Here is a 26,337-nt window from a genome sequence, read left to right on the forward strand (position 1 = left end):
TTAAATCTAAATCAGTGGGTTTATGTACCAATTTAACTATGTACTATTAGTATAAAGGTGTTACTATTGGTAAGTTTACGTATAGCTTATTTACCAACGTAAGCCCCTTTTCATGGGTATAACTGCATACACACTAGTGGGCTGCACCAATTTAGCTATATTGATTTCAAATCAATAGAAAAGACCAAGGGCTTACCTAAACACAGGGTTTCTGTATATCCCCTCCCCCTGATTAGGAAAGCCTGTGCCTCAAGGCAGAGCTTGGGTAAGCAAGGAATAAGCTGTATCATATAAAGCAAATTTCTACTGTGGATGCAGTTATACCAGTTTAGGTGTTGAACTATACTGGTTATCGTTAAAATGGTACAATTTGTTTAGAAAATTTGCCTAAATGACTTCAAACAGGTGTCTGGTAACAGAGTTGCACACAAAAACATCCATAACTGCATCCATAAATGCGTTATAACAACTTAAATGCAAGAAAAAAAATACATCCATGCACTATTAAAGTTTTAAAGGTTAAATAAGACAGTTGACATTCAAATATATACATGCACAAAGTTTTTGCAGTGTAAGTATCAGACAGTCCACTCCTAAGTCTAACAAACTAGCATACTGGGCTTCCACACAAAGTTTTTCAAATGCTTACACATTTGTATGCCAGATTTCTTCAAGCTTCTCAACTGCTTTAGCTCTCAATGACTCTTGCCCTGAGCAACTTTTAGAAGTTACCATATTATCCAAGCACCACTGCCACCTCATTTACAACTGAAGTCTAACAAGCACTTTTTCATTACCCATCAGATGCCCATGTGGAAATTTAACTTAACTTTTCAGATAGAATCATAGAACTGTAAGGGACCTCAAGAGGTCATCTAGTCCAGTCCCATGCACTCAAGGCAATAAGTTCACCATAGCTCCAATAACAATGAGAAACTGTAAGCCAAAGAGCAACGAGCCAGATTGCTGTCAAATGATCAAACTAAACAAAACAAAACAAAAAAAAAATCTTATTTTTCAGTTATAGTAGCCTTGGGGATTACTTGTAACAATACCAAGTAAAATATTATGGGATTAAATTCAGATCTACACTTCAGTAGCTCCAACACATCACAAATGAAAGGGAAGGGAAGAGTTGATAACCTGATGCTCAAGGTAGCTAAAGGTTGTGTGTTTGTAACATTAGAATAACTCCATACTCAAATCTTGAGAAGAGTATTCATGCCTTTACCAATGTAGAAGTGTCCATGACAATATGTTCTCTGATGTTCAATCTAGTTTTAACACTCAGATGGGAGTTAGTTCAGAACTATCAATCGTATAAAAATTTTGGGTTTTAAGTTCTTGGTTGCTACTCTTGACAATTCCTATTACAAATTACATACAGCAAGACTGTTCTGATGGTCTTAAGTATGGGTTCCCAAACTTCATGCCCCTTTTTGACTTCCATACGTATGATGCCTTCACAGGCATCTATTTCAAATCACTGGTGCCAGCTTTGCTGCCTTTGGCCTAGCAAGTGCAGGGTTAACATCACTTAGCCAGCTGTGCCCACTATGCCAGAGAAGAGGTTCACACATCTACTGTGCTGCTTGAGTTTTAGTTCTTCCCTCATTACCACTGTGCTACATGGACAGAATGTGTATTTTAATTGTTTTACAGGTAGCTCTGATGTTACTGATTTTTCTGCCACTAAAAAAAAAAAAATGAAATATGATGGATGTAAACAGTGTCATGTTTACAAGTCTAGCAGAACTCTTTAGAGTAAGAGACTATGGTATAGAGTGCTTCAACTCAGAGTCTCTTCACCATGTTCCTAATATGGTTTGTGTATCTGACAAGTAATGCTCCTTCTCACTTATTGTATGGCTATAGCAGGTACACGTCCAAGATAGATATCTGTTTTGTGGTCAAAATAGGAAGTTTACTATTTTAAAATTAAACCTCCACATGCTCTGTGCCTAGAACTTCACCATAACTACCCTGGAGGAGGCAGAGTTTGGAAAGAGTTTATTGATTATATTAGCTATTTAGACAATCTTGTAAGAGTCAAATTAAAAACCATACCAAGACTAAAGTGAAATATAAGCTTACCTGTATCTGTGAATGATTGTATATCATATGTTAAGTCAATGTTAACACTTTCTGCATTTTCCATTTTCCTAAAAATTATTCCAAGGAACCACATTGATACATAGTTGCCCCTTTAAAAATAAATAAATAAAAAAAAATCAGATGTGTCTCATTTGTGTGTCAATGTCAGTTCTATTTGGATGTTTCCAATTGACCTTCAGGAAGTGGATTAAATAAAATAATCTCCATCATTTAGCTGTTCATTAATATTAGAGTTTCAGATTTAATCTGTACTTTAGTACTTATGTGTTTTCGTATACTAGTCAGAGGTACAATATTTCACTCATTCTTAAATGTTATGACATGTTTAGATTGCCTTTTCTTGAAGATACACAGCTGTGGAGCAATGTTTGACTAGCTTGGAATACCTCAACATCAGGGCTGGCTCTAGGTACCAGCAAACCAAGCACGTGCTTGGGGCGGAACAATTTCAGGGGCGGCATTCCGGCCACTTTTTGGGGGGCGGGGGGGGCGCTTCAGCAGTTGCGCTCCCGGAGGTTTTTTGTTTTTTTTTTTAAGCAGCAAAAAAACCTAGAGCTGGCCCTGCTCAACATGCATTCTTACAAGATACCTAGAAGGACTGAAGACTAGCAGATTTCAATTTAATTTTAACAGTGACCAAACTACCACATTCTTAAACTTAAAAAATAAAAAGAAACTTAACTTACTCTTTGCAATGTTCCTTGTTGACAGGGAAAGACTGAGGATTAACGTGTGCAAGGTTTATAAATTCATTCCTTTCCAAGTTCCCAACAAGTACGCGAATTTTAGATTCAACTAGACCAACCCTAATAAAAACATCAAGTGTTAGGTTAGTTTGGTTTTACTGAATCAGGTACAATACAATAGTTTGAGCTACTAGTTAGAGTTTAAAAAGTGTAAGACACCAGTCCAATCAACCCAATATGACAGGTAGCTCAGTGGGATTTAAATACAACCACCCAAGGCTGGATCTCAAAATTTATGTTCACTTTAATTAGGACTAGAGGAAGTTCCCTTTAGACAATAAATATTGCTTTACAAGACTGAAAAAAACTTGTGACAAGTTCATGATAACCATCATCCTCTAAAGGAGTTAAAATACAGCCCTTACCATTCTAGTCTATGACATCAAGGGGTTGTAGGATCAAGATACTAGGTTGCAAGTTCTAACATTGGTTGGATTGTAGGTAGGCAGGAAAGTCAGTTTGAAGCAAACTATGCTTGGAAAGGTACTTTAGTTTGTAGCGTGAGATGTCATGGGCGGATTGTGTTTTGAAAACTGCACTTCAGAGCTTTTTAGCTGGAAGAGCAGAGTTCTTGCTAGAGCTAAGTAGAGAAAGATAGTTCTGTTTCTGAAGTATTTAGACATTTTGAAATGTGATCTTGTTCTGATTTGGAAGGTAAGCAAAAAATGCAGAATTCCCCGTAAAAGGAAAAGGAGTGGTATACTTAGGTTCTGTCGGAGCTTCTCCTGGGTCCAATCAGAATCTTGCCTAAATCTAACCAAAATGTTTAGATTTTGCCAACAAAACAGTTTGTTGGCATTTTCCCCAATTAGCTCTAGCGGTCCATCCTTGTGAAAGTGTAGGGAGAATGCCTTCCTCTCCAAACCAAGAGGAAAGTCTGTAAGGAGGATAAGGGCAGAATATTCCAAGTTATTCTGGAACACACTTAACATTATTTTGAAGACCTGAACAGTAGTGTGTTTTCCTCAGTTACTTAAAGGAATGCTGTTAACCTGAAGCCAGTTTAAAAAAAAATTGAAATTTCTAGTCAATTCCATAAATTTCAAAGAATTCAGGTACTGTATTGACCCCTGAATCCACCTGAAAATTGTTTGACTAGGAAAATATAATTTAAAAACTCTTATGGCAGTGTGGAAGACAAACAAAAGGAAGAAAGACTTGACATCTCTTTCTGTACACAATGACAAACTATTCCCCCCCTTTTCTTTAGTACTTTAGCATAACTATTGCATAAACCAGTAAGTTTAAAAAGTCAAACAATTAAATTCATGGTATCATGTAAAGAAGTGTTAAGAACAGGAAAAAGACCAAACTTGTCCTTATGTTGCTTTATTACATAAAGAGTGATTTAAAAATATTATATATATATATAATTTATTTATTTCCTTGTTCCTTAGAATGTTATTGTTCATAAATAATTGTTTCATTATACATTAGAACTGTAACATAATTAGTTATCAATCATGCTACAATTAAAAAGATACATGGATCATGTCAAAAGAAACTCCCTAAGTGTATGGTAACAGTTGTTAGCGATAGTGTACGCTACATTAATTAGTATTACGTACACAGCGTTAATATGTGTAGGTATTGGTAAGTTATGTTAATTGGATGTATTATACTCTTCCCACAATTCTGTCACCCATGTCAAGTATCCTGCAAGACTGCAAAGCTGAAGTCAGCTTTGGCATTAGAAAAGAAGAAGCCTGTCAAAGCCAAATTACGCAAATGGTGTGTCCTACAGGTAAATCCCAACCTGTTCTAAGTCCAACTGGTTTGGAATGTGGTTTCCAAAACAGAGGTAATGAAAAGTACAGAACAACATGTTAAGGAACTGGTGGGCTGGATTGTAGGTGACGTATAAAGTGCTTTTAAAACTTGTAAACAGTCATGATATAAATGGAGGTAATTTTGGAGGTGCCTCTTCAACACACACTTACTGCATAAGGTGAACATGCTGGAAGGTAAGAATTGCTTCCTGAAAGGTGGGTATGTATGTCTCCTTTTTGTATTGCATTTTGTGTCTATAGGCCATAAATTTTGGTTACATTTGATTATTTGGGCTTGAACATTTTTCATAATGAACCAAAAGTATAGTGAAACAATCAGTTATACTGTTAATCAACATAGCATAAGTTATATCCTCAGAACAGCCATGTTTTACAGATGGATTTTGCTCGTGTAGCCACCTGTGACAACTATTAGTTCAGTTAAAACAATATTTTATTGGAACTGCGACAAGCATGTGAACTGCATTTATATAGCGCGTTGTAGATTACTCCTGCCTGTATCAACACACACACACACACACACACACACACACACACACACACAAAATGTGCAACAGTTAGGGTTGCTACACTCATACTTGACTCAAATCCACAAAAACAGAAATGGATATGCCAACTCAACAGTACATGTCCTCTTTTATACCCAGACACCTTATCATTACCACAATTATTTACACTACAAACTTAACTCTGTCCCCTACAGATGCCAGCCTTTCATCACCTCTGAGTTATCCCCTCCCAGTGCATCACAACTAACATCACTAGGACAGGGTCATTTGGTAGAGGAGTGTGTGAAGGGAAGGTTGAGGGGAGCAGCATCCGAGTGAATGAATGAATGGTGGTACATACTGTACTGTTTTGCCGTGTGTGCGTGCGAACATACATACATTTTATAAAGAGAAAGCTGCCAGTGGATGGTCAGACTGCCAAGGAAAACGAGAGCCAAATTTCAAATCCTTCCTATTAAAATTAGAAAAAGCTAAGGCTGCACAGAAAAATCAAAGGGCCTAAAAAAAATCAGTTTTGCATCAAAAAGCCACTTATTTTTAGAGCAGTAACAGAGATTTATGCTCCTTTTTGAAACAGAACCCTAAGTATGGAGTTTCTAGCAGGGTGCCCCCATTAACTCTAACACAGTTAAGCACTTCATTTCAGAAACAAAACTAATGCTTAACATAGGCTATTATGAAATAATACATAGTTTTGGCTTAAAAATTATTGGTATTAAATATGGCATTGTTTGATTGAAATGAGCACATTTGGATTGTTAGTTACAGAACAAATAGGAGGATATTTTGAAATATGTACCTATTACCTGGTGTTGCTACATAAGGTAAATAAACTATTATAACCACTGTGATGGGCCAAGGCCAGATGGCTACAGTAAAGTAGTGAGGAACAGGTATGTTAGCCCCAGGCTAAACAAATCCCTGGTACCATGGTAACCAAATGGCAGTTGCTCCAGGGTAATCAAGACACCTGGGGCCAATTAAGATCCTTCTAGAAGGCAGGAGAGACAGCTAGATTGATTGGGACACCTGAAGCCAATCAAGGACTGGCTGGAACTAGTTAAAAGCCTCCCAGTTAGTCAGTGTGGTGTGGGTGCCAGGAGCTATAGGAGGGAGCTGTGCTGTTGGAGGAACGAAGTAGTACGAATCCATATCAGGTGCAAGGAAGGAGGCCCTGAGGTAATTGTGAAGAAGTTATTGAGTGGGGGCTGCTGTGGGGAAGTAGTCCAGGGAATTGTACATGCCCTGTTTCCAAAAAGTCAGCTTTCATAGCTGCTAAGTTTAGGGTCCCTGGGCTGGAGCCCGGAGTAGAGGGTGGGCCCGGGCTCCCCCTTCCCCTCCCTGATTAATCACTGATACTGGGAGACAACAGAGACTGTGTGAGGGAGGGTTGTTTCTCCTCACCTCCCTTGCTGGCTTATGATGAAAATGGCTCAGTAGACTGTGACCCTTGCTTCTAGAGAGAGAAGGGCTATGTGGAGGGTCACAGTGAGCCTCTGAGGCTAGCAAAAATCCGTCAGGAAACGCAGGACCCACGGAGTCAAGGACCGAACTTTGTCACACCACACTTCATTAGAACAAATAGAAATAGGTTAGAATATAGCAATTGGTGCCAACCAATTTTTTCCTGAATTGCTATTCTGATATAGTGTTCTCACAATGAGTCCTGTAGATTAGTTTAAAGCTGCTAGTGTTCTGCAGCCTATTAAAAGCTTATGGCTACACAACTGTTTTTGAATCCTGACTGCTTTTAGCACTGAATAGAAAGGAGCTTGATTTGAAGGCAATGCTGTTGGCTAATATAGGAAAAAGTCTATCACCATGTCAGTGTTTAAATTCTCAGCCTCAGAAGTATGATCCCATATTTAGATCTCAGAGAAATGGTTGATTACTGAAACACAAGTCCCTATAAGAACAAATCATGTGATATGTTGATACTATAACTACTGAAAAATTATTTTTGAAACCGAAGCTTACTTGTAAACTCCAGCATACACTTGCAATTCAGAAGAAAGTAATAAGAGAAATTGTGCATTTGGAAAGATATTAATTGAAGAGCCAATTTCAGAGCAGTGACCATACAGCTGCATAACATAAGAGGACTACACCACCAAACACTCCCCCACTTGGTTCAGAGTCACCATACCGATGGAGCTTTTTAGATAGGAGCAAGGTTTACCCAGGGCCAAAAACAAAAACAGAAAAACACAAACATTTTTCGCTGTATGCTTTCACATATCGTCTATGTCCCAATCCTTTATCATCTTTCAAATTCCTCAATCAAACTTCTCCACAGGCCACTAATACTGATCAGCCAAAATTTATCACTAACATTAAAAATGGTTAGTTTTAGGATTAAATTGGTCACTTGATGCATTATTGCTCTCCACTGTGTGTTTTAATTGCAAGTTATCTGGTGCGGATAGCATGTCTTCTTCTTGCATACTGCCAAACAGTCGGGCAGCACTTAAACCGCAGATATTGTTTCATCTTACTAGCGCCCATCATTGCTTGTGGTGTTTTGAGAAACTACCCCAGAAGGTTGGAGGTTTAACACTTATCTACCTTTTCCAAGAAAATTATAGAAAGCTTTTCCACATTTAGCATCCACACCTGTGTGTTCAAATACACTACCATAGTTAATTCCAAGTTGTATAGTTTTAGGCAAAGGAGAGTTTAGTGCTCCGCCATTTCCCCCATTACATGAAGAAAATCCAATTCTAAACCACATTTCAAATTAAAAAGAATAAACCCATGTTTAAGAATGACTTACCATTCTAAATGATGCTCTTCAGTAGAGGCACTAGCAGTCAACACAATATAATGCCTGAAAAATATTAAAATATTTAGCCCGTCTCTGGGATCAGAGAGCTTTGTCGTCAAACTCAGAATAGAAAACTCACCAACAATTCCAAGACTTCTTGACATGAAAGAAGTCCTGGATCATACTTTCCCAGAACTATGAAAAATAAATCTACACTGGGTAGTTGTGTAACTGAAAACAGATTGAAAGATCACATTCCACTGAACCCAAAACATACACTTGCAATTTACTCTTTTATTAGTTCATTAATGTATTATTATACCTTACTGCTTAACCACCCATCATCTAGCATTATACTATATTTTAACAAAGGAACAATCCTAAAACATTATTACAGTTTGAAAGTTTAATCTCTCCAAACCAATGGAATATTTTAACTGTTCTAGGATGGCTCTTAAAAGAACTCTAGTTATGTACAACCAATGCGTTCTCTCTTTGGGATAGGTACCTATGTGTCTGGGGGTACATCTACACACTTATGGCGGTATGTAGAGACATACGTACATACCTGTACATATGTAAAGACACTGCTTGCCCTGCTAGCATGGGTATGGCTTAGTAGAGTAAATGTTCTACACACCTGAAGCCCTATGGTAGGCTCTCACACCCACACAGTGTTTCCACATCTACATTATTTTTAGCTGCTTAGTGTCCCCCCTGCCGGAGCCCTTCCCCGCTGCCGGAGCCTTTCACTGCCACATGTAGCTACATGTGTAGTGCCTGTACTCTACATGACACCATAAGCTAGAAGTTATGCTCTTTAGGGTGAATTAAGTAATGCTTCTTCATAGGTTTAGGATAAATGTGGGGAATGGTTCAGTTATTTCAGCCTAAATGGAAATAAGCCTCTTCCAATCCCCTTTTCTTCAAACTATTTTCAAGCCACATTTAGAGGTACTGAAAACATTTCTGCATAGTATAAAAGTTACAGGTTCTTTCACTGAAGAATAGTTTGCATTTTACTTTTACTGCATTCTAATTCATTGGGCAGAATAGGGATGGGAGAAAATGAAGTCCCTACAGGCAAACAGCAAATTATGGTAGTTGTACTAACCTGGAAAATATTTCCTTTTTTTTTTTTTTTTTTTTTTTAAATCAGAGCAAAAAATTTATTCCAATTGCATTGTAGTTCAAAATATTTCAAACAGACAATGGATTCATACATACTTGTACTTTTGAAAAAAGTTTGGTGGTTCAAGGAGTTTTGGCCAGTCTGATTTTCCTTGGAGAATTTCATCTGTGACAGCAAGACCTATGTTTAAAAAAAGCTTGCTATGTTTTATTTTTGTAGACAGTTAACCTAACTAGGTAAGCACATTAAATTTCTACCCAGATCTTGGATACCAAGTCCTCTGAGATCTATCAATGAAAACAAACAAACAAACAAACTATATGAAAGCTAGTAATTATCATCCTGCACTGTTAACTAAAGGATAGAACAAATGTGAATTCCTGCCACTGCACAGAACTGGGTCACCTACTACCGTAATCTCAATACATTTTGGAAAGTTGACCCTCTGCATCACCATGCTAGTCCAAACTGATTCCTAGAAGTGAGAAACAGAAGAGACTTAGCTCATCTCTTCCATCCTCCCGCCAGTGCAGGATTGGTTCTCACAGAATATAATTGTTTAACATGTAAATGTGTTTTCTTCTAAGGGAAGAGACTGAACAAATTTTTACTTGGCATCTATTTATTATGGGTCTTTCTTATATCATGTAAAAAGTATGAAGAGGTTTGAAATGCCTTACCTTGCTTGAACTCCTCTACCATTACTGCTCGTGTTGAAGTAGACACATTATACGTAGAGTTCTGCTGTGGATAGGCTGGCGTGATTATGGGCATTAGATGATATCTGTCAGATGGGTTTACCTATGGCATTCAAATGGTTCAATTAGTATGTTTAAAGTGATTATAAATTACCGGTAAGTAAGAAAATACATCATCTACATACCCTAGGGTCCCACACTGGCAAATTTAGATTGCTATCTTCAGGTTGTTTGAGCAACACAGGATTTGGCCATTCCCTGTACAAGAGACCAAAGAATGACTATCATGTATAGTTTTGTCCATTTAAAAGTAATTTTTTTTAAATTACACAAAATGAAGACAATTTAGCTTAAGTCTAATTAAGTGTAGAACTAGTTTGACAAGACAATGCTTCGCTAATTTTTTTTGTTTTTACTATGAGAAGTGTTTAAACTTACCATTTTGAAAAAATTAGGAAGAATTTGTGAATTAGAGTAGATGCCAATGCATTTGGATAGAGCTGACATGTTCTTGCTACCAGCATCGCCCAGGAAACACCACCAAGAAATCCCAGCACATTGGAATAAATACCACGTCCTAGAATAGATACATTTTAAAGTTAGCCTTTATTTTTAAAGTGTGCAAGTATGTTTCCTTCCAAACTTAGAGCTCTAGAAAAGATTTCCAAAACTGGTTACAACTCAAACTTTACAGATTATACTTATTATGTCTACTTATTCATATTTATAAGCCAAAAAGATATTTGATTCCAGTTGCCCTTCTCTCACAGTAAGATATACTGAAGGCCCCATTCATACTGCCAATTTGCAGAACCAGAGTGCTCTTTGGCTATGTTCATTTTGCACTGTTCTGGCAGCTGGAGAGGGAAGCCTTTAAAATTTGCCTTCCTTTTCAAGACTTGGGGGCTGATGGGCCTGAACCACATCACATGAAGAACACAGACAAGTGTTGACAGTGTATTTGTAGCTGCTTTAGTCAATGAGCATTTTCATCAGTGTTTTCCAGGCAGCCTTCCTCAGACCCCAGTCATGCCAGGGAAGGAAAGCACTTGTAGCCAGATTCAGCAACTCATCTCCCTGACTTCACAGGATTTCAGGTCCTGCTCAGAGACTAGAGCTGGTCAACATTTTGACAGAGGCCTAGAAAGAATTTTCTCATGAAATTTTGTGAAAGCTTTGCCAGTTTTGGATCAGCACTATCTGAGATCCCTCCTATCAAGGCAGATTGCAATTCTTTCCCATCTCAAAGATCATAGAATGTTTCTCAAGTTAACATATATAGTCTGGTGCACATAATTACCCATGGACTTTTCCATCCTAATCTTGTCATATTTCATGCTGACCAAGATCATAGGCTAGAGATTGTAATTTTCATTCAAAGACCATTCAGAACACTTCACATTGTTCATAGGCAAGACAAAATAATTAAGAGTAGCCATTGCTATCACAAAGCAGCAACAAGTCTAGAACAGCAACAGTTCTCAGTCATCCATTTAAACATTAGCCAGACTCAGACTGGTTTACTTTTAGAAGTCAGACAAGATTAAGTCTGTTCAGGTCAATAGAGTCATCTATCAAACATCCAGTTTACTGCTCCAATTTATTTCAATTCCCATAACATTTATCCTGAAGGCATTAACTTTGTGTCTTTTTTGTTGTTATACATGAAGGTTACTCACTTGTAACCCAATTTCTCTGAAACTGACTCTGCATATTCACTTTTGTGATGTGCCATCATAGAATACCAGGGTTGGAAGGGACCTCAGGAGGTCATTTAGTCCAACCTGCTGCTCAAAGCAGGACCAATCCCCAGACAGATTTTTGCCCCAGATCCTTAAATGGCCCCCTTAAGGGCTGAACTCAACCCTAGGTTTAGCAGGCCAATGCTCAAACCACTGAGCTATCCCGCCCCTCTGTGATGGAACTTTCTGGTAGTACGGCCGGTGAGTGCCCACATGCCCCTCCTACTAGTCCCCTCAGTGTTCAAGCATGTTGTAAGGGTGTGGCTATAAAAAGGAGCCTGGTGTTGAGCACTTGCTCAGTTTCCCCCACAACTAGTGCAGAGTACAGTAGTATCACTTAGTTAGGACTCTGCAGAAGAGGGGAAGGTCGGTGGAGAGCATGAATATGCAGAGTCCATCTGGAAGAACTCCGGTTACCTTCATTCCTTCTTTGAATGTCCTCTGCATATTCCCACTCTTGGGGTTGACAAGCAATATTCAACAAAGGATGGAGGGACACAAGGTCCTAATTAAATAGAGATTGAAACATTGCCCTGCCAAACTGAGCATCAGATCGATCAGATAAATCTAAAAGCATAAAATTTAGTGAAAGCGTGAATTGAACCCCAAAGTGGCAGCTTTATATATCTCAATAAGGGGATCATATCTAACATACACTACAGAGGTAGGAACTGCTTTAGTAGAGATAGTTCTGAGACCCAATGCTGGAGAGAGAAGATTCCTTATAAGTTTATATTCTGTCTAACCAATCTAGACAATGTCTGCACAGAAAAAGTGAGGCGTTTGCAATTTTCAGACAGTAAGTGAACAGTTTTGGGGAAAACCCTAAACTCCTAAGTCCTGTCTAGACAGTAAAATAAGGAGATTTTAAAATCTAAATAATGCAATCCAGATTCACGTATCAACATGAGGTTAGGGGAGGAGGAGAGAAACGGATTTTCATGTTAACCGATCTATTAGTTTAGGGAGAAATATGGGGTGAAGCTTAAGTGCCTCCTTGTCTTTACAGAAAATTGTAAGAGGAGGGTCAGCCATCAAGGCCTACAATTAACTAATTATTCTAGCTGAAGAGATTGCTATTATAAAGGCTGTTTTTAATGGAGAGATGAAACAATGAACAATTTGAGAGATTCATAGATTCTAGGACTGGAAGGGACCTCGAGAGGTCATCGAGTCCAGTCCCCTGCCCGCATGGCAGGACCAAATACTGTCTAGACCATCCCTGATAGACATTTATCTAACCTACTCTTAAATATCTCCAGAGATGGAGATTCCACAACCTCCCTAGGCAATTTATTCCAGTGTTTAACCACCCTGACAGTTAGGAACTTTTTCCTAATGTCCAACCTAGACCTCCCTTGATGCAGTTTAAGCCCATTGCTTCTTGTTCTATCCTCAGAGGCTAAGGTGAACAAGTTTTCTCCCTCCTCCTTATGACACCCTTTTAGATACCTGAAAACTGCTATCATGTCCCCTCTCAGTCTTCTCTTTTCCAAACTAAACAAACAATTCTTTCAGCCTTCCTTCATAGGTCATGTTCTCAAGACCTTTAATCATTCTTGTTGCTCTTCTCTGGACCCTTTCGAATTTCTCCACATCTTTCTTGAAATGTGGTACCCAGAACTGGACACAATACTCCAGCTGAGGCCTAACCAGAGCAGAGTAGAGCGGAAGAATGACTTCTCGTGTCTTGCTCACAACACACCTGTTAATACATCCCAGAATCATGTTTGCTTTTTTTGCAACAGCATCACACTGTTGACTCATATTTAGCTTGTGGTCCACTATAACCCCTAGATCCCTTTCTGCCGTACTCCTTCCTAGACAGTCTCTTCCCATTCTGTATGTGTGAAACTGATTTTTCCTTCCTAAGTGGAGCACTTTGGATTTGTCTTTGTTAAACTTCATCCTGTTTAACTCAGACCATTTCTCCAATTTGTCCAGATCATTATGACCCTGTCCTCCAAAGCAGTTGCTATCCCTCCCAGTTTGGTATCATCCGCAAACTTAATAAGCGTACTTTCTATGCCAATATCTAAGTAGTTAATGAAGATATTGAACAGAGCCGGTCCCAAAACAGACCCCTGCGGAACCCCACTCGTTATGCCTTTCCAGCAGGATTGGGAACCATTAATAACAACTCTCTGAGTACGGTTATCCAGCCAGTTATGCACCCACCTTATAGTAGCCCCATCTAAATTGTATTTGCCCAGTTTGTCGATAAGAATATCATGCGAGACCGTATCAAATGCCTTACTAAAGTCTAGGTATACCACACCTAAATGTCTAAATGTATAGTCATAAAATGTATTAATGCCAAATTTAGATAACCATGGAGGAACTGGATTTCTTAATGATGGACAGAAGATCAAAAACCCTTTAAAAGGTTTTTAAAACAGAGTCAAGTGAAAAAGATAGATTTACCATCAGTAGGATTATGAAAGGCGGCTATTTCCACAAGATGGACCTTAAGCAAAGAAAGACACAAACCCACACATTTTAGGTGTACTAGATATTCTAAAATACATTGAATTGGAGCAAATACTGGATCAATAGCCTTATCAGACATATTTTCCATTTAAAATCCTAACATTTTCTAATTGACTGTTTCCTAGAATTAGGACATGCTGCACTTCTACAGAGCAAGATCTTTCTAGATCTGTTAAAGTCCTATTGCCCAAAGCAGTTAGATGTAACAATTGGAGAGCTAGATAGAGAACTCTCCCTCTCTGCTAGGACAATAGGGCTGGTGTTACTGGTAGAAGTTTGCATTTCCCCTTGGAAAGAAGAATTAGGTGCGTCTACCATTGCGGTCTCAGCCATGCCAGAGCAACTTGCATAATTTTGGCCAAGTTTGATAGATTTTTTTCACTACCTTTAACACTAGTGGGAAAGGAGGAAACATACAGTAAATTGGTCCCCCAGCAGAGAAGAAAGGCGTCTGTCACTTGAACAAAAACAAAGGAATTTTGTATTGAACCTGGTGCAAAAATATCCATGTCCAGAAAGTCGCAAAGGCTGAAAATGTCCTGAACTACTGAGTCCTTTACTAAGCACTCAAGCATCTTAGTCTAATCTCTGTTCAGCTTGCTCATGATCTGCTTGTGAGTTCCCACTACATTCAGGGCGATCAGAGACTGTGTAGAATACACCAATTCCATAGCTTTCTGGCCTCCTTGCAAAGCTGAGACGAACGTGTGCCTCCCTATTGGTTCACATACTACATTGCTGATATATTTCTGTGGTGACTTGAACCATCCTGTCCTGTACTTGTAGGAGGAATGACTTGACGGCCAGAAAGATGGCCTTCAGTTCTAACATTCATGTGCAAGTGTGACTCTTGAGAACGCCAGAGACCTTGAATAGATTGAGATACCCCTCCCCCATCCCTTCTTGGATACATTTGATGTAGCTATTGCAGGAGAGTGGGGGAGGTAGAATGATACTCCTCTGAGAGCATTCTCTAGGCTCAACCACTATATTAGAGAGGCTAGTGGCTTTTTGGGGGGAATGGTGATGATTTTGAACATACTGTCCAGCTCTAGGATTGGTCTTTTTCTTTGGAATCAGAAATAATTGTAATGAACCCCTTGGTTCCAGAACTTTTCTAGGACCTCCTCTATTGCTCCTGCCTGTAACAGTTTGTATTTGTGTTCTTAGCACCCTCTTGTGAGATGGACCCCCTAGAAAGGGAGGAGTGAGGGGGGTGGTGTAAGGAGGAAGGTATTCAAATTGGATGGTATAAGCCTTCCTTTATTATGTCCAACATTCACCTGTTTGAAGTGATTTTTACGACTCATGGAATTCTGAGAGACTTCTCCTAAAACAAGGATAGATTGATCCAGGATTGGTTCATAGCGCTCAAATCTTATGTCAAACCTGCAGCCTAACATAAGGCAACAAAGACATAGCCGAAGAATTCTTCATCCTCCTCTGATGCTTGAAGGCTCTCTTCCTCTGCTAAGACAAAGGAGGACTATTATTGATGCTGATACTGTTGTTTGAGTGTAGTAGGATGAAGGAGGGTACTATTGCTTATGATATCTAAACATGGGACCAGGTGACCATCTAAAGGATTGAAACACTCCCAATGATCTTGCAGAAGACTGTTTCTTTTGTCTTTTCTAGAACTTAATCAGTTTTGACACTACATAAACAGTCACCCTTAAAAGGAAGATCCTCTGTTCTAGGCTGTCTCCAGAAGCAGAGAAGATGATCTTAGCCACATATCTGCAGAGATCAGTGAATGAAGGAACTGATCCGGATGCAGTGTCAGATACCTCAGATGATGCTTTAAGTGCATGCTTTGTGATGCTCTGACTTTTTAGGAGGGCATTAGCTAGTTTTGTTGATCTCTGGAAGATTTTTAGTGAAAAGGGAGATAGTTTCCCAAAAATGGAATTGGTACCTTGACATGACTGCTTAGTAATTGGCCACTTACGTTCAATTTTCTTCCTAGAGAGTTAACTCTTTCCCTTCTCTTTGACAAGGAGTAAATGACCAGTTTTGGATCATTTGACCATAGCTGATACAACGAGTCAGTCAGTTAAGAGGAAGGTGTACAGGAAAACAGGAATCTGATATGACTTGTCAGCTTTCTTTGAAACTGGCTGATAGGAAGAAGGGTTGGATCATATTGATTTATCTGGTTCCCAAAGTCCATCTAGTATTGGTAAAGGTACTTTATTTCCTGAAGTGGTATCTAAAATGGCAAAAACTGGGTTGGTGACCTCTTCGAAAGCCGCTGAAGGTAAAACGGTTATCTACCTGTAATGTATTTGTTGGTCTTCAAGATGAGAGTGCAGATATGTATTCCATTCAGGTGTGTGCGTGCCCAGCACACTGACACTGGTGACCTTTGCATAGCACTACCTGTCAGGGTGGCACTCTGGCCCCTCATAGCCCTCCATTGGCTATTTAAGTGCAGCACCACCCTGACCTCCCTTAGTTCCTTCACACTGAACATCAAACTGAGACAGAGTGGGTCGTGGAATAGACATCTACACCCACATATCAGTTACAGTACAAATAGGTTTTTTCATCTTTGAGTGGTTGTAGATTTGTATTCCACTCAGTTGACTCACAAGCAGTAACAGAAAGACTTGGGGCTCAGTCTCTACTTAAAGAACGACTGCAGAACTTTCCCAAACTTCCCAAAGTTTCATCTAACATAGATGCAGTTGTAACAGCATAGTATTTGGTAAAAATATGCATTAAAGGTCTTGCAAATGTCCAATATCAAAACATCGCCTAGGAATCATAGAAGATTAGGGTTGGAAGAGACCTCAGGAAGTTATCTAGTCCAACCCCTGATCAAGGCAGGACCAACACCAACTAAATCATCCCAGCCAGGGCTTTGTCAAGCCAGGCCTTAAAAACCTTTAAGGATGGAGATTCCACCACCTCCCTAGGTAACCCATTCCAGTGCTTCACTACCCTCCTAGTGAAATAGTGTTTCCTAATATCCAACCTAGACCTCCCCCACTGCAACTTCATAGAAGAATCATAGAAGATTAGGGTTGGAAGAGACCTCAGGAGGTCATCTAGTCCAATCTCCTGTTCAAACTTGAGACCATTGCTCCTTGTTCTGTCATCTGCCACCATTGAGAACAGCTGAGCTCCATCCTCTTTGGAACCCCCCTTCAGGTAGTTGAAGACTGCTATCAAATCCCCCCTCACTCTTCTTTTCTGCAGACTATGATTGTTGTAGCCTGAATTACTCCATATGCCATGGTAAAGCAGGAAGTTATCCACCTGGAAACTGTCTGAAGAAATTGCTTGACACTTCATCCATCCTGCATAGGAGACAAAGAATCAAGGCAATGAACGAGATGGTCTAGCCTTCTCCACATATGACTACCGTGGAGTTAGAAAAAATTGACTTCCACTGAATCAGAGGATGGAATGCAGAGATTGCTTGTAAATAGTCAGCAAACAGAGATAAACTTGAGGATTGAAGGTGTAATCAGGTAATCCAAAGTGTCCTGAATGTGGGCTAGACTCACCTGAATTCCCTGAGCTAGTGACCAAACTGGAAAAATGTTTCCACTTGGCCAAATCAATAACCGTAGTGGAATGTTTTCTACTATTAAGTAAAAGTCGCTGGACTGCTTCTGAACAATGTCCTTCCTCTTCATCTACCCATGCAGCATCCAGACTGAGGTGCAGCTTGCCTAGTGTTGGATGCCAAATTTGACCATGGTGTTGAATCAGTAGGTTGGGATACAGCAGAAGATATCTGGGAGGTCAGATAGATTGAAGTAGTCAGAGAACCAACACTGCCTTTGCCACAGTGGTGCAACAAGTATCAGTTTGGCATAATCTAACTTCAGTTTGAGAATAATTTGAGGAATGAGTGGGATTGGCTGGGGGGATGGGAGAGGCATACATCATTGCTAATCCCCAGTTCAGATGGAAGGCATCAGTTAAAGAGCCTGGACTGAGATCTGCTCAAGAACAAAACTAACAGCACTGTTTGCTGTCTTTTGTTCTAAGCAGGCAAATTGTCAGAATACTCCATTCTTTGAAGATGGACCTCAGAACCCTGGTGATGGACTGATTGTGATTCTGGGAGAAACGCCTGCTAAGGTGATCAGCCAGTGATTCTGAGCACCCAGTTAGAGTGCCGCTGTGGGAATGATGGCTTCCTTGCTGCAAAAAAGTGCCAAAACTTCACTGCTCCAGGACAGAGCTGGTTGAGGCAGGCTCCTCTGCTTCTTTCATAACACATTGTGGTGGTATTGTCGGTGAGTATATGAACCACTGTGCCCTTGATCTGAGCCTGAATGGTCCAGCATGTGTTGTAAATGGCTCAAAGTTCCAGGACATTGACATGGAGAACCTCTCTGTTCTGTCCACAAACTTTGAACTTTCCATTTCCCTAAATGTACTCTCCAATCTGTTGGAGGTTTCTATAATTATGGTCCTGGTTGGTGGAGGTTGGTGCATTCACTGATCTGATGTAGAGTGATCGGATGTAGAGTATCCATCACTCTACAAACTCTAGGAGGGCTGGTAGCACTTGTACTAGGCTGTCCAGTGATTGACAATTCAGGAGATAAGTCAACTTCAACCAGCCTTGAAGAGGATGAAGACAATCTTGCATGCTGGACTATGTACATGCAAGTGGCCATATGATCAAGGAACTTCAACTATAGTCTGTGTATGCCTGAAGGATGTGATCAGAGGGACAGACAGGCAACGAATTGCTTGAAATCTCTCATTGAGCAGAAAATCCCCTTAACTCAGAGTCCAGTAGGACCCCAATGAACTCAATGTTTTGTGTTTAATGCTGCCTTTTCTTTGTTCAAATCAGACCCAGAAGATTGAAGAAACAGCATGAAATGGACATGACGTAGGACTTGGTTTCTGGACTTTCCCTTCATTAACCAATCATCCAGGTAAGGAAAAACATTAATACCTCTTTCTGAGATATGCTGCTACTACAATCATGCATTTAGTAAATACATGTGGAGCTGAGAATAGGCCAAAGAGGAGCACTATGTACTGATGTTGACCTACCACTATAAATCCCAATTTTCTGTGGCTTGGGAGAATTGCCACATGGAGGTAGGCTTCCTGAAGATCAGCACACTAGTCATATTGATCCAACTTGGTGAGAATCATCACTAGGGTAACCATGTTGCTTCTTATGTGTTTGTTGTACTTGTTCATACATAGCTCTCAACTCTCCCTTAGACTTGGGGGGGAATCAGGAAATACCATGAGTAAAATCCCCTTCTCCCAATGATGAAGAGGAAGCTCTTCTACAGCTTCCGAAGCAAATAGAGTCTGAACCTGCTGTTGGAGCAGTGACTTGTGAGAGGGGTCCCTGAAAAGGGATGGGGTAGGAAGGGGGAAATGGACAGGATGGCATAACCTTATCCCACAGTACTTAGGATCATTTGTCCATGGGGGGGGGAGGGAAACAAAAACCAACCATCAAAAGGTAAATCCTCTATGCTTTGTTGGACCTCAGAAGCTATGCCAGAATTCTGTAACCATGAGGCTCTTCTCATTGTTACAGCCGAAATAATAATCCGGGGGGCGAGAGAAGAGTGTCCTCCGTGTATTGCAGTGACGTCTTGGCCACCAGACAACCTTCCACAATGAATGTCTTAAACTCTTCCCTGGAGGATTCTCGCAATTTATATGTAAATTTGGACATAGGATTTTGTAAATTAGGAGGCTAACAGCACCTGCTGATTAGCAATGTGAATTTCTAAAGAAGAGGTTGAGTAAGTTTTTCCTTCCCATTAAATCTAACCTTTTAGACTCTGTCTTTAGGTGCTGACTTATATCTCCCCTGACAACCTCTCACTTGCTGCTGTTATGACAAGTGAGTTAGAGGCTGGATGAGAGTAGAAGCACTGAAAACCCTGCATAAGGGCACAATACCTCTTTTCAGTATGCTTCACTGAGAGTGGAAAGGAACATAGGGTACATTTTTGCAGGTTCCAAAAAGTGCTTCATTTATAGGGAGAGCTACTCTCGCTGGAGAGAACAACTGGAGAAAATATACCAACTTATTAGTACTGTCCTGAACAAACTCTGTCTGAATGCCCAAGCTTGTAGCCATTCACCTCAGGAGATCTTGATATGGCTTAAAATCTTCAGGTACAGGACAAGAGGAAGCTGGCACCATAGAATCATCCAGCGAGGAGAAAGAAAAATGAAGTGGAACCAATGAAATCTCCTGTGGAAACACCTGCCCCTGTAACAATGGTTGAAGATAAACTAGCTCAGAATGGAGATGAACAAAGATCAGTGACCTTGCCCTGGACTAACCTGAGCATTGGGACCTTGCAGATTGAGGAACATCCCAAGGAGGCCATTGAGGATTGGTGGCCAGTGGGAACTGGACCAAGACTCTTATCTCTACTGTGGGAGCAATGCTAATATCTGTACCTCTAGTGATCCCCAGGAGGTCTCAGACTTTTGAGAATGGTATTTTGAAGGTGACGGAGAGGCAGAAGATGTTCCCAAATTCTCTCTTGAAGAACCTTCCAAGCAGTCCTGTGGCAATGGAGGAACCACTCAGGTAGAGCAAGCAAACATCCAGACTCATCTGAAGCCCAACGTGCAGGCTGCATCAATGCTGTCGATGGCTAAGCAGCTGGTGCCTGGAGTAGCGGTAGGGGTATTGCACTCACACGACACTGGAATGGACATCAGTCATGAAGTCGAGCCCAGTACCAGTCCTGCAGATGTGGTCTGCTCCTAAACTGTCCATTACTGAAGACTGTAGCTGCACTGATGACCCCTCAGTACTGATAAAGGGGCCAAACTCAGCTCTGCATCCTGATTTTTAAGCGGTGCAGAAGACAGTGCTGGCAACAGTGAATAATCTGTAACCAAGTCTATGAGGTATTGATAACAGAAGAGGCCACCACAGTTGAGTGCTACTGAATTAATAGAATGTCTGGGGCAGAAAGGCAAAGCAAGTCAGATTTGCCTGATATGTCAGACCAGAAACAAATCGGTGTCAACACCAACATCATTGGTACCGGACTTGACAGTATGCTGTCCAATTGTTCTCATCTCAGTACCAGAGAGTAAGTAGACAGCCCACCTCTATCCTGTGTACTAGAGGAATCTCTGTGTCAGTCTGCACTCCTCTTAGAAGGAGGAGGAGGAATCTCTCCTAGCTTTGCAATGGCTCTCATCCATTTTGTGACTCCTTTTCCTCAGAGAATGATCTCTCTTCCAATTAAGATAGAAATCAGAATCTGGCTGTGGAACAACAGCCCCTACCGGCTCTGAAGTGCTCTGAGGGATTGGACAATTGGCAGAGGTCTCCAGTACCAAAGCAAGCTCATGGCCTGCTCCATAAGGTGCTGCTTCAAGCACAAATCTCTAATCACCAGTGCTCTCTTTGAATGACTTACAGATAGAGCACTTTCCTTTAAATGTGCCCTTCTCCAAGGCAGAATAAATGCAGTGTGTGTGTGTGTGGGGATCCCTATTAGGGATAGCCACCCCACACAACAGGCAGTGTTTAAAACCTGGTGAGGGCATCACATCAGGCTAAATCCTAACTAAATAAATACTAAGGGTACTTCTAAAACTATATACAGAAGCAGACCCAATAATGAAACCTATTGGTGAAATGACTGAAATTGGAATTTGTAGAAGGGATAATGGTGAGAATTTTTTGATGATTCACCAGAGAGAGGAGGTCAGACATGTTTTGATTTAGCCTTCCTTTTCCTTGGAACTGAAGTTCTTTGTTCTGGTATGTTATCTAGCTGTTTGGGTCCCTTATCTGGAACTGCCTCCCTACAAACCATTGTAATAATCTTTGTACAAAATATGCCTTGTGAGGTATAATTTGAAAAATTAATAACTTGCTGCTGAATAATATCATGGTGAAATGTATATAGCAACATTATATGTTAAGTTATGAACATAAGCTGAAATTAGGCCTGAAATGTGTTTACCAGATAAGTCTGGGTAAACCAGTTTCTTAAAGACAAAAGACAAGCTGATGCCTCTAGCCAGATCTCAAAATTGATGGGCAATCACCTGTCAAATGATGATTCTGTGGCAAAGAAGTAGGGCAGGAACAGATCAATCTACATTTTAGCAAACAGTATTGAACCTCTTTCACCACCAGACTCCTTGTCTCCATCCTCACAGTGGGAATGAATTTTATCTGAGGGTAACCCTCAGAAAAATGTGTTTCAGAGTGTGACTGAACTGTAAAAGTGAGGGGCAAAGACCCCAAGTTATCTTTCCCTAACCATCTCTCAGTCTTTCCCTTAAGAAGAGGAAAGAAACAGCCTTTGGACTTTGGGAGCAGGTTCTGGCCTGAGAATTCAGTCAGCAATGTTACTGGGAACACATGGTAAGGGACTTCACCTTGAACCAAGTCTAGTTTATTAAGTTTTAGTACTAGGAAGCATTTTATCTTTGTTTCTCTTGTATCCATTTCTCTGACTTTACGGCTTTATACTTGTACTCGCTTAAAACCTACCTCCTTGTAGTTAAACAAGTTTGTTTTGTTCTTTAATCAAAACTAATTCAGTGTTTTAAACTGTGCGGGTAACTCCATTTAGGGTAGAAATATTGGATCCATTGCCCCTCTAAGTTACCTGGACTGTCCAGGACAGGGCTGGATAGTACAGAACACATTTTGGGGGAAAACTTCGGGACTGGGAATATGTTGGGGTCACCTTGAAAGTGATAACCAAACCTGGTGGAAGCCAAAGTGTGACTGATATGTGGATAACAGGCTTCAGTATACACAGATACTCAGGATCTTACCTGCGTGCTGGAAGTCTGAGTGGCCCAGGTGAGAGCTACACAATGCTTTGCAGTTGAGGCACCTAAGTTTGCAGGGTAAGTGCTGACAGCCCCCCACTGGTCTGGATTGCCCCCCAGAATGTCAGAGGGGCTTGAGTGTTTTGGAACCAGATTGGATGTCTTAGGTACCGATAGCTCCATTGATTTGCAACCGGAGCTTGGTGCTGAGGTAGACACCTTTACCATGGTATTCTGCTTGGATGCAGAAATACTCTGAGCCTATTCAGGCCTCCTATCCTTTCCCTCAGATCTCTTCATCACCTACAATCACAGAGGTCTGGCAGTCAAAGCTTCCTGCAATAAGAAGGCTTGGAGTCTTTCTGGCCTGGGGAATGAACGTACTATAAATAGTGCAAGGCAAAGGGGAATGCCTTTCCCAAGGCATTTAAGACATCTGGTAAGGATGTCTGACTGCATGGCATGATATCTTTTAAAGCCATGTTTCTTCATCTTCAGATCTGCCATGGACACCTGTAAAAAGTCCTGCTGAATATCTGAACTATCCTAAAACCTAACCTAACACTATTAATTGATTAATCTTTAAAAAAAAACAAAAAAAAAAAAACCCACCTCCTTCCCACCCACCACCAAGGCACTTAAACTATGGATCTAAGAGATCTAGAGAAGTCCACATCCATCTGTCCGCTGCAGTTGGAAGAGACTGAGGCAGCATTTGGTGCCAAAGCCTCAGAATGTACTCAAACACTGGGGTGAGGGGCAGGAAGGGTGTGGGAGCGCTCTAATGAGCACTCTTACCAGAAAATTCCATTGTCCAAATTGCACTGGTCAGCACATCCCAAGAGTGAAAATATGCAGAGGACACTCAAAGAAGAATGTTAGTTCAGTTTATATAATCCATTGTGCAAATAGGCACATGAAAAGTAGAGGGTTATGGTGTAAAAAGGTTGTGTTCAGCAGTTCTCATAACAAATATATGAACATGCTTTAAGCTACTTTGACCCCCATGGAGACATTTGCCTCACCTTCTATGTAGGACTATTTACCTAGCATCATGACTACTCAATACCCTATTTATGAGTGTTTACTACTTTAGCATGTCGGAATAAAATTTAGTTTTGAAATAAAGATCACAGTTCTTATTCACGATCACATACATGGCAAGTTTGGCATTTTAAAAGATTCCTGAGTTACCCCATGAAATATTCCTCAAGAGGTTGGACATGTTACTCTCAGCCTTTAGTTATCTAGACTTTTCATGAACTTTTCAAGAACAATTAAGCTTCTGGGTAGAGATCAAGAATGACTATGTTTTACTCACGTTTTGCCCACAGTTTAATTGCTCTAAGTGTTAGTCTGAAGTTCTCCTTGTGTGGCACTAAATGCAGAATTTCATCAGTAACTCTGCAACCTGCAAGAGATTTAAATTGCAAATTTAATAATCTCAGGTTTTTACTAGTTTACCACTTTGTCTTGGTGAAAGGGTTTCTAAAGTAAGCATTGGATAACAATTGCTTTTATATCCATATTTTACTACTGTAAATATGGTTAGCAGACATGTTAGTATCCTCCAGTATGCATCCACATACCTTGTGAATATCAGAGATTTTTAGAGTTTAGGCTGCAGCTATAATCAACCAATTTTTAACAAGTGAAAGGCCATTCTGCATGAGATCATTTGGAGGTGGGAGTGGATCCGAGAGCCAAGTCGGTCAGTTTTAAGAGCCATACACAATTAGACAGAACTCAGGATTGCTGAGTAGTGAGGTTAAGCTCGAAGTATCAGAAGACTTCCTTTACTTTAAATAATTCATAGCAATAGTTTACTTTTATAGATATCACCTCATGTCAAATGCTTTAGCTCAGGGGTAGGCAACCTATGGCACGCGTGCCGAAGGCGGCACATGAGCTGATTTTCAGTGGCACTCACACTGCCCGGGTCCTGGCCACTGGTCCGGGGGGCTCTGCATTTTAATTTAATTTTAAATGAAGCTTCTTAAACATTTTAAAAACCTTATTTACTTTACATACAATAATAGTTTAGTTTATATATTATAGACTTATAGAAAGAGACCTTCTAAAAATGTTAAAATGTATTACTGGCATGCGAAACCTTAAATTAGAGTGAATAAATGAAGACTCGGCACACCACTTCTGAAAGGTTGCCGACCCCTGCTTTAGCTATTTACATACAGTGGCACTGGAATACAGCTCCCCCTGTAGTGGAAGAGGCAACCAACTGGCATAAGCACAGTGAACAAAGAAGCAGGAAAATGTTGGGTATGGTCAGACATTTGCCCGACCCATTAAAGTGTCTAATATCCAGAACTGACAGGACCTTGATCTATCCAGATTTTTTTAACCTACCCATCACTGTGGTATCTGAATATCTCAGATCTCATCCAATAAAGCATACAGGAGAATATTAGGAATCTATGCAACAGGAGTAATGTCTTTTTTGTACAAACTTGGAAAAGGTAGTAATTTGTAAACAAAATACATGTCTATTTCTAATTCAACTTAACATTTTACAAAATATGTTCTTATCCCACATGAATAAGAGTTATCAGGTTTAAGATTAAAACAGAAGTTACCATTTAAGCTTCGTATACATCTTATATCCAGGCTCCTTAGACGTGAATCATCTCGAAGATCCAAGTTATCAGAAATAGTCTGTACAGCCAGCCTTGCAAACACAAGATCAATCTTAGGGAGAAAAATTTAAAGTGCATTATACTTTGCATCTATAGAGAAGTATAAGCTGAAGTAACAATTTTAAATTCTCCTCAATGAATGCTACAACTGCGCAAATCTGCAGAGTTCATTACCAGATTATTAGGATTTAATGCATTAGATATATCAAGAAAACAGGACATATACTGGAAGTGTCAAGAAGTAGGTTTCATGGGAAACTTTTTTTTGCTTTGTTTGAAATTTTCACATTTTTTTTTTTGATAGGAAAGGCCACCCCCCCCCCCCCCCCCCCCAGCCCTATTAAAAGGGAAGAAGCCATTTTGTCTATAATTTAAGTTTCAAAACAAAATTTTCAAGAAGTTGAGGTTTTCTAAACAAATACCCCTGCCCCTGCTGTGCCAGGCCGGCTGCAGTGACCTCGGTTAACCGGTTAAATGATATAATTTTAATCATTTAACCAGTTAACTTTTAAAACCAATATTTACATCCCTAGTTTTCAGTACTGTTTCTTAATCTCCTATCCTATGAATTTTTAGATTTTGATTTAGTCATGTCAGCAACACTATACTGCTCTGCCAACAGTTTCATTTTTCTAGGAGGTATCTGCCCATCAGAGCAGATGTAATGTTCTGAGTAATCTGACTTGTCTTGTCAACATATTAAGGCAATATAGCAGGGGTCGGCAATGTTCGGCACGCGGCTCGCCAGGGTAAGCACCCTAGCGGGCCGGGCCAGTTTTATTTACCTGCTGATGCGGCAGGTTCGGCCGATCACGGCCCCCCACTCGCCGCGGTTCGCCATCCTGGGCCAATGGGGGTGGCGAGAAGCGGCGCGGGCGAGCGATGTGCTGGCCGTGGCTTCTCGCCGCCCCGATTGGCCCGGGAC

At 40.3% G+C, this 26,337-nt stretch overlaps 1 protein-coding gene across 1 annotated transcript in view; it reads right to left on the reverse strand.

Annotated features, from left to right (window-relative positions):
- PAPOLG (poly(A) polymerase gamma) overlaps positions 1–26,337 on the reverse strand; it is an 81,610-nt gene that overhangs the window by 14,298 nt on the left and 40,975 nt on the right. Inside the window, exons 7-15 of the mRNA XM_026653146.1 lie at positions 25,353–25,464; positions 24,080–24,169; positions 10,193–10,331; positions 9,940–10,012; positions 9,737–9,857; positions 9,152–9,236; positions 7,934–7,987; positions 2,802–2,921; positions 2,095–2,204 (exon numbers count right to left, since the gene is read on the reverse strand). Of these exons, the coding sequence (XP_026508931.1) occupies positions 2,095–2,204; positions 2,802–2,921; positions 7,934–7,987; positions 9,152–9,236; positions 9,737–9,857; positions 9,940–10,012; positions 10,193–10,331; positions 24,080–24,169; positions 25,353–25,464 (904 nt within the window). The remainder of the gene's footprint in view (positions 1–2,094; positions 2,205–2,801; positions 2,922–7,933; positions 7,988–9,151; positions 9,237–9,736; positions 9,858–9,939; positions 10,013–10,192; positions 10,332–24,079; positions 24,170–25,352; positions 25,465–26,337) is intronic.

The sequence above is a fragment of the Terrapene carolina genome, unplaced genomic scaffold (assembly GCF_002925995.2).
Source record: "Terrapene carolina triunguis isolate 2854851 unplaced genomic scaffold, T_m_triunguis-2.0 Scaffold132, whole genome shotgun sequence".
NCBI lineage: Eukaryota > Metazoa > Chordata > Testudines > Emydidae > Terrapene > Terrapene triunguis.